Below are 8513 nucleotides of genomic sequence, written 5' to 3'. Positions count from 1 at the left end.
TGCTGAACCACAGAGCTCTGTGCAAAGCTGACTGTGAGGAGCACAGCCTTTGTCACCAGGTCTCGGAGCCTGGTCAATGCAGTTAACACCCCAGTTAGTACTGCAACTCACCACTCCTGCTGCACCATCCCCTTCAGCCAGCCTTCAGAATGCCAGACCCCAGCTCAAGCATTTTGTTTTGAGTTCCCAAGGCAGTTAAACACACACAGAGCAAGGCAACCCTTTACAAGACTCCTCAGACTCACCTTTGTTAGGTGGGTACTTGGGCTTTTTTCCTCCACCTACCAGTGCTAAATAGTTGCAACGAAACAACATTTCAACGTGGCCAACGCCACCTTCTAGGAATTCTGCAAGACAAACAAATGTTATTTAGAAGTGTCAGACCCTGTTAAAATGACATTATTCTTTCCCCCACTGTTAGAATAAAAGCTTGTGTGACCTATCACATTTCTCAGGCATCAGAGAAGACTGGTGTCTTCCTACCCTGCTGACCTTAAAACCAGAGAATCCTCTTAAGACTGGGGGTGACAGACAAGAAATCTTCACTAAAAGGTGAGGGTTTGGGGGTTTTCTTTGAGTTGTTCTTTTTTTGGTGCTTGTTTAAGATTAGAATTCTCAGCACAGTTGCTTTCTTTTTCACAGCAATGAAGAACACCCCTGTTGCTGTCACACAGCTGGGACAGGCTTCACCTTCATACACAGAGAAAACCCAGCAAGGTTTAAAACATGCTGCGTGAGAGGAGATGAAGCAATATCATCCTGGCAGCTCAGTAATGCCTGTTACACAGTGGGCTTGTAAATGTGCTTAGAAAGATTTGTCAGCTCAAATGCATTCCCCTTACACACGTTTCAAGTCTGGTGTTGTTCTATTATGCTAATGCCACATGTTTAGATTTAGAAAGATGCCAACAGCATTCATTAGTCATAAATCCTTTTATGTGCAAGGGGATGTGTCTTGATAGGCTTGATGGATTTGAGGGAAGAAGGGATGAACTAGAAGCTCCAGTGCTGTTCTCTGGAGCTACACCTGTAGCTGCTGGAACAGGTAAGAAAAGTACAGTCTGGCTCCAGCAAGCCTCAACTTGGTGATGCAGAAAACAGTGAAAGCAAACCAGATCAGCTGGTGCAGACAGCTTCTCCTTCAGAGTGCAAGAAAAAGGGGCTTCTTTTCTTTTTACTGCAGAGAAAGTAGCATATACCATGCTCATGGTACAAGTGGAGGAACAAAAACCAACAGAGGTTTTATAATAAAGGAATTTTTCTATTTAATGACATTTGAGGGGGGGCTTGGCTTTGTTTATGTCGCTTAGAGGGATGCTTGGCATTCCATTGAGGAGAGGGAACTGAACTGTCAGGAGGCTGGCTGTGGCTTTCAATGTAGATGAGCAGAGTTAATAAACTTTAAAAGACTCTCCAATACCTCCACACACTGGCAGGTTGGAGCAAGAAATGCAGATGGAACCGGTGAACTACTTCAAACCTAGAAAAGCAGCTGGAATTTCACAAGGACATGAGAGAGAGAGACCTACTGTCAGAAACAGGGATGGGAGAAACAAGCAACAATGTCTGAGGAGCTGGAAGCACTACAACAGAAAGATGGAGACATGCATGAAGGACAGGACAAGAGAGGTTCAGTCAGATGTTAAGAAGCGTGGCAGGACATCTGCATGAGGAATTGATGCTGGGACTTTGACCATACAATGCTGAACATAGATGCCTGGAAAGAACCATACTGGAGCAGTAATGCCCTGGATTTCATACAAGTCCTTGTGGTTTCTTCACACCGTTCTTAAGTTTCCTTCCCGAACAGTGGCACTTGGACACTACCCCCTTCTGCACCAGATTCTCCTCTTAACTCCATTAAAGCATTCAAGGCAGAACAGGACATTTTGCTATGTAGAGGTATTACCACCACGACAGAAAGTCTTAAAATACCTACAAATGCTAGCCCAAGACAATTTAAGAACACACAATGTGTTCTGGATCTGTTAGAACACTTTAATCATTATCTATCTTTACAGTTCTGACACTTGATGGTTGGATGAGGAACTTCATAGAACTCCTGGCTGTAAGACACACAAGCCAGGATGGAAGAGGTAAGACCTGGATTCATACTGGGTTACAGGAATCAATCAAATAGACAAGTTCCACCTGGGACTATTCTCAGGTAGGTTTAAATATACACAGAAGATGACCAAGGTTTCTCTGTGCACCTGTGCAGCCAATACAGCCGGAGCTCTCAGAATCCACACGGAAAAATGCAGTGTGACTCGTAAGGAGCATTTTGCCAGAGGGGTCCTGAAGTATGTCCAGAGCTACTGGCAGGGAGAGTTTTGACACGGAACTGAACAGGACTTCAAGCTTTATTCTGATCCTTTGAGCACGCTATCACAGATGACAGTCCCAAGACATGTTACTTATGGAAGAATTTGCTATTAAGAATAGAAAATAGTTTGTCAGCTTTGGTCACATGAATAGTGACTAAAATCCCTAACAGCACTAGAAAGTGAAAGCATGCCTGGTTTCATAGGAATTGCTATGTTAAATACATTTTTCCTCCTGTTAAGTCCTTCCTATCACCACAGGCTGGAAGCGCTGGGTAACATGGTCAGCATGGCAGCTTTCTGCCTATATTTAGGGTAAGAATCAATGGCTAGGTTTCATTTTCCCTTATTTCTACTGAGTTAGGTTTGCTTTCTGAGGAGAAGCCCCACTACCTGTTAATACAGTTCATTTGGTCATTTCTGGTAAGACACAATTACTGCTTTAAGATCCCTTTTTAAGCATACAGAGAATACAAGATCTCAAGTATTAGAGGTCGGTGCTCACAGTGCTCTCACAAGCAATACTCCAAGTACGAGCAATGTTATGTTCAGATCTCCAGTAAAAAGGCAGCTGTTTTATTGCTGCACTAGATCATCCAGACTACTGCACAAGAACAGAACAACTTCTCTTGATGGTACATAACACTGCTGCAGCAAGCACCTCCTCTCCCACTTGTGAATAAGCAAGGGCAACTTATCTCCCGCTCAAGACTACAAACATTAGCAACAGCTACACAATTCAGCCGCTGCAAGAATGTGAGACAAACTCATCACCAGCCAGCTTTATGCAGAGTAATAGCATTTAAACATTTGACCAGGCAGTGGAGTGAGTGAGAGTCCCTACAGGACCAGCATGGATTTCCTTTCTTGAGGCTTTATTCAAAGCCTTCCAGTGATGGAACAGTGAAAGCTAAGCAAGAATCTTACAGAAAACACAAGAGTAAGATGAGCTTCCAAGGCAGAATTAGCACAATATAATAAGTAAGCATTTTACCTTGTTTCTCTTTTTCTTTGAGAGGATCTGCATTATAAACTCGGAATCCATTTTCCATTCCACATGCAAAGCATCCTGTAGTAAAAAGCACATATATATACACATATATAGTAACTGCGAGATACACTCAAGAGCTAAGCAGGAGCCAGAGGGTTAGGAGCAGGACTCAGTAACTGCATTGTGTTAAACTCAGGCTGAAGACCACTTGCAGCTTTGTTAGTGATTGCAAGTGACAACCGCTTAGAGCAGTTATCTCCACTTGGAGTACGAGGCCAGTGCAAAGTTCTCACTATTCTTTTTTAGGAAGGTGAGAAAACAATGGAAGGAAAGGAGAGCAATTCCCAACCCATGTGTATCCTCTGCCACGCACTGCAGAGGGAAGGAAACCTGTCTGTTACTTTTTATGGTCCAGCAGTCATTATGAAGCAAACCCCCTCCCTTTTTTATTAAATCCAAATTTACACCATGGTTACAACTATACAAGTATGATCCATTGCTCACGTTGCCACAGAAGAGTTTCTCAAACATAGCTTTCAAGAAAGCTCTAAGAGAGCTACTACTGTCAGATGTCAGTAATTACATGCCAATAGCTGAAGCCTAACCCAGGGGATTATTAGAAGATAAATTAAAATGCTCTGGAAAATAATTTCGATTACTTTTATGTCCAGAATTCATCGTACGCCCTTTTAGTGGAACCCATCAAACTACCAGTATCCTGTCCTGTTATACTTGCTAATGGGTGGATGCAGTTACTAATATAAAGAAATGCCCACATGAAGTTAGAGCAATTACAAGTCATTAAGCAGCAGCTACTGTTGCTAGAGGCAGACTGACAGAACATTAGCTACTAGACGATGTATGTGCACTGCATCACAAACCCAGTTAAGATGAAGGTACTGGAACAAAAAATACTCAGATTAGTCTGGTTTTGTTCTTAGGCACTGCAGTGACTGCAAGGGTATGAAACCCCCAAATAACATTGAGGAGCTGTGCCTAAATGCACCCCTTCTCCAAACTCAATACCCAAAAATCAGAGGGTGGTGGGGTAGGAAGGGAAGTCTTCACTCTTGACATATGGTCCCCAAACCAGATGTCAGAGGAAACAACACAAGTGGTGCCACCTTTTTTTGTTGTTGTTACAAACCAGAAAAAAATTCTCAATGTTCCTGCATAATAATATAAAAACTTACAATAAACTTCATCTTGGCAATAGCATTAGTTTAAAAACTCCACAATTTGGGAAAAATAATGCAGTGAATTTGAGATTCATCTGTAATACTTCAGCAGTTTAATTCCACGTAGGACCTCTTAAAAAAACAATAACAACAAAACCCAACCAACCAAATCCAACAGGCAATAAAAAAAATGCACCACCACCACCACCTTTTGGGACCGGTATCCTACAGGGTGTGGGGAGTGTTTGGCAGCGTCCTTAGGGTTCCCATTCACTGAACTTACACATACAAAGGAATAATTACTACAAGATCCATCTCTGCACCCTTTAGTGTAGGAAGGAAACCAATCAACCCTCTTCTTGCACACAATCACCACGAGCAGAGTCACAGGCCCAACACACTGAACTGTTCTAACACTAACAGTTACATGGAGAAGAAAATAACACACACACAAACCTACTTCTCCAACCCAAAAGACTCACAGGCACAACTTCACCTGTCCAAGATTTTGTATTAAGTGCAAAAAGCTTATTTACACGTGTAAATACACACAGTGATTAACAAGAATATAATATAGAAAATTAGTAAATGTATTGAAATAGATGCTTGTAAATTAACGAGATTAATTTTACCTCCCCCCTTCTCCATGCCTCATTCTTTAGTTTGCTGTCAGTTGAATACATAAGAGTGCACTGTGTTGAAACCACAGCACCAACAAGCTGCTGTCTCGTGCAGGCTACTTCCAGTAGATATTGTACTTTACTGGGATAAGTTGAAAGTAAATTACAATGGAAATGTGTCTCTCTACATAAAACAATACTGTACTTCTGGTAGCTGTAGTGTGTATCCATATAATTATTTTTCCAACAAGAGTTTTATAACACAATATTGTGTTTCTAGGAGAGACAAAGGAGAGTGAAGCTGAAATGTTCTATAGCACTGTAAAGTTTTACTTCTGTTAGTATCAGCAGCTTACAACAAACCCAAACGGAACATTGCTAATGCAATGAAATGCAGACATGATACTTCCCGTAGCACCACTACAGCTTTCCTGCAGGAGTAACCTTGTGACGAAGACGTGGGCTGCTTTTCATGTCTTGGGAATTATCTACATTTTTAACTGGAGACAGCACACCAGAACTGGGGAGTGTGAGTAACGGCGACATTCCCCACGCAGTGATCACTGCTGACAGAGATAGGAAGATCTCAAGTCACAGCAACCCCCAAGCCAAGTAAGAGGGGAAAAAACAACACACAGGAAGATTACTGCTACTCATTCAATTCCAGGTTACAGGAACAGCTTTGGAGCCTGATGTTTCCCATCTGACTGAGCCCAGCGTTAACCAGTGGGATCCCAAATTCAACAGCTATGGCTTATAAACTCTTCGGTATGAGAGAGCTGGAGCAGCGCTGCCAGAAGAGGGAATTGTTGCAATAATAGATACGTTTCCTTCCACAGGAAGTTCACATCTCATTTTAAGAGGGGCCAGACATGCTGTCAAAGAGCCACTGACAGAAGACAACTCAGATACTTCAAAAAAGTAAATAAAATTTTAATTATTGCAGAATTATTAGGTTAACCCACAGTTGTGCTTATTCCTACAGTAAAAGTGCCATTTACCAACACTCCCAGAGAGGCCACAAGTGAGTTTTGCTTTTCTAAAACCAAAGGAAAAGGAAGGTTTAAATTCGTGACTGTCCTAGGAGATGCCAGAAGCTGAAAGGGGCATGAGGACATAAACAAATCTGCAGGCTTTAGGGTTTAAGATCCAGAAACTGCAACAGTGAAGTCAAAGGAAGGGGCTGTGGCAGGCACAGGTAAGTTTTCCTCACCACAGCAAATTCTGTCTATAGCCATAAGAGAGAGCACAGAACCCTACCTAACATTTACAGGTTCATATAGCAAAGCATTTCAGTCCACTAAAGGAGATCATACAAGGAAGCCAAGTGTTTCAACACAAAAACAAGTCCACGCCTCAGTTTTCAAACTAGCTTTAGACTATGGCAGTGACAAAAGAGAAACTTGTCAGCAATTCATGTGTAGACTTTCTGGTGTGGTAATTTATGATGAGGTTTGACTATTCATTTCTGTAAAGCAGTTTACTGTCCTGAGAGCACCAGAAGAGTGCCCGAAATCAGGAATCTTTCAGCTAAAGTCAGAGTATTCTATTATAGAACACCTCAGAACACCCTGCAATATAGGCCTTAGTTTTGGGGGGTTACATCGTTTATTTAAAAACAGAAAGTGGCAAAGACACCCCATATGGAACTACAGTTTCACTCAAAACAGAGCAAGGGAAGAGCACCTCAGGAAAACTGCAGATGCTTTATCCCTTGTCAGTCACAGAAGTTCAGACCAGCTCCTTCCTCCCATCTTTCCACCATGATGGGACTGGTAAGTTTTAGATTACCAAGAAATTAGGTTATTGTGACAATAAATGCAGACACCCACAGGACTAAGCTTCAGCACTTCAGTGACTCATATCTCTATTTTTGGTAGAAGCAACAAGGAAGAAGTGAGCTTTTCCTCTTACCCACTCATCTCTGAGCAGCCACAGAACCACCTATGCCTTAACACGTTAAAAGGCCCTAGTAAAGTGTTAGCATGTTCCCTACAGTTCAAAAGTCATCATTCGTAACAGGAAGAGCTCCAGAAGCCTGCACATGAAAACCAAACATGGTTTTTTCCTGAAGCTCTTTGTTGTTACTCAGTTGGCTAGCCAGGCTAGGTAGGATGGGACCTGAATGCTGTCAGCTCACCAATTCCCAAGGTAAATTCCTGAACATACTTTGGATGTGACCTTATTAAAAATCGTGTTTATTCTGCATTTACTGCTACAGAATTTAAGGAAGCCTTTGCAACAAAGAATAAGTTTCACACACTAGAATGATGCTCTAAAGGCATTCTGCAATGAGAGAGAAACTTCTCACACAGTTCTTACAGCGCAGCCCCACCAAGGCTGCACATTAAGCATCACCGCTTCCTCAGGCCCTGCAGATCCCAAATGGAGCTCATCCTCACAAATCTCTTTTTCCATCTCTTTGCAAACTCAAGATGGAAACAAGGGCGGAGTTGCTGAAAAACTGATTATTCTGTTGTTTTCGAGTCAGCAGGAGAGCGTGAATAGAGCCAGCAAGCAGCTCAGTCCAGGAACAGCTTCATACACCACTGACAAAGCTCCATCAGAGACATGAGACCAAATTCAACAGCATAATCCACCTTTACACGACTTCAATAGCATCAGCAACAGGTACATGAAGCACAGCTGCAACAACAGAGGCTGCAAGGCTGTCTTAGGCAAGGCTATTGTTTGTCAAGATAAAAGGATGTTACAAAATGACGACCTGGTAGTCCTTATTCCACAAAAATGACTCTTACTCATAAGACTGGTGCTATTTTTATATTGCTAAAGCAAGACGTGGCCCATGCAACCCCTTTCTGGAACAGGTCTTCCCCTTTCTAACGAAATAAAACCAATAAACTGAGCATAAGGTGAAGCTTTTCAGAGGTCCATGTATCTGCACTTGATGCCAGCGTGATCAGGAGCTTTAAGTGTAATTTTGAAACACAAATCAGGCAAAAAAGAAAGAAAAAAAAAGTCACACCATTAATTCTGAACGCGAAGTACTTGCACTGCAAAAGTGGCATTTTGTGAGTTACCTTTTCAGGATGCATTTTCAAGTTTAAGTGCACTTAAAACCCTTTAAGGACGATTTAAAAACCCTTTAAGGAGGGGTTTTAATGCTGACTTACACGATTTCCCAAGGCACGCTAGCCAGTTTTAAGCAGTGCAACTTGCAGGCACCAAACCACCATCCGAGAGGGAGACGCTTTCAAAGACACTTCATTAAAGCCCTTTCCCCCCCCCCGCCGCTCCCTGCTCCCTCCGGAGGGGCCGAGCACACACCCCGGCACACCAGAGCTAACACAAGCGGTGAAGCCGCCCCTCTGCCAACGCGGCCTTCCCGCTCCTTACCGCGGGGCAACACCTACGGCGGCAGCTGCAGCGGCCAGCCCTC

General features: G+C 42.8%; 1 protein-coding gene across 1 annotated transcript in view; it reads right to left on the bottom strand.

The window, feature by feature from the left end:
* The window catches only part of WDR45B (WD repeat domain 45B), a 9465-nt gene extending 6078 nt beyond the window's left edge, over positions 1 to 3387 (bottom strand). Inside the window, exons 1-2 of the mRNA XM_010015935.1 lie at positions 3319 to 3387; positions 246 to 347 (exon numbers count right to left, since the gene is read on the bottom strand). Coding sequence (XP_010014237.1) covers positions 246 to 347; positions 3319 to 3376 — 160 coding nt within the window. The 5' untranslated portion in view covers positions 3377 to 3387. The remainder of the gene's footprint in view (positions 1 to 245; positions 348 to 3318) is intronic.
* Between the last annotated feature and the right edge of the window lie 5126 nt (positions 3388 to 8513).

This window comes from Nestor notabilis, unplaced genomic scaffold, assembly GCF_000696875.1.
Source record: "Nestor notabilis isolate BGI_N333 unplaced genomic scaffold, ASM69687v1 scaffold11396, whole genome shotgun sequence".
NCBI classification, from domain to species: Eukaryota; Metazoa; Chordata; class Aves; order Psittaciformes; family Psittacidae; genus Nestor; species Nestor notabilis.
Note: the sequence above shows the minus strand (reverse complement) of the source record. Positions and strands in the feature narration are given on the sequence as shown.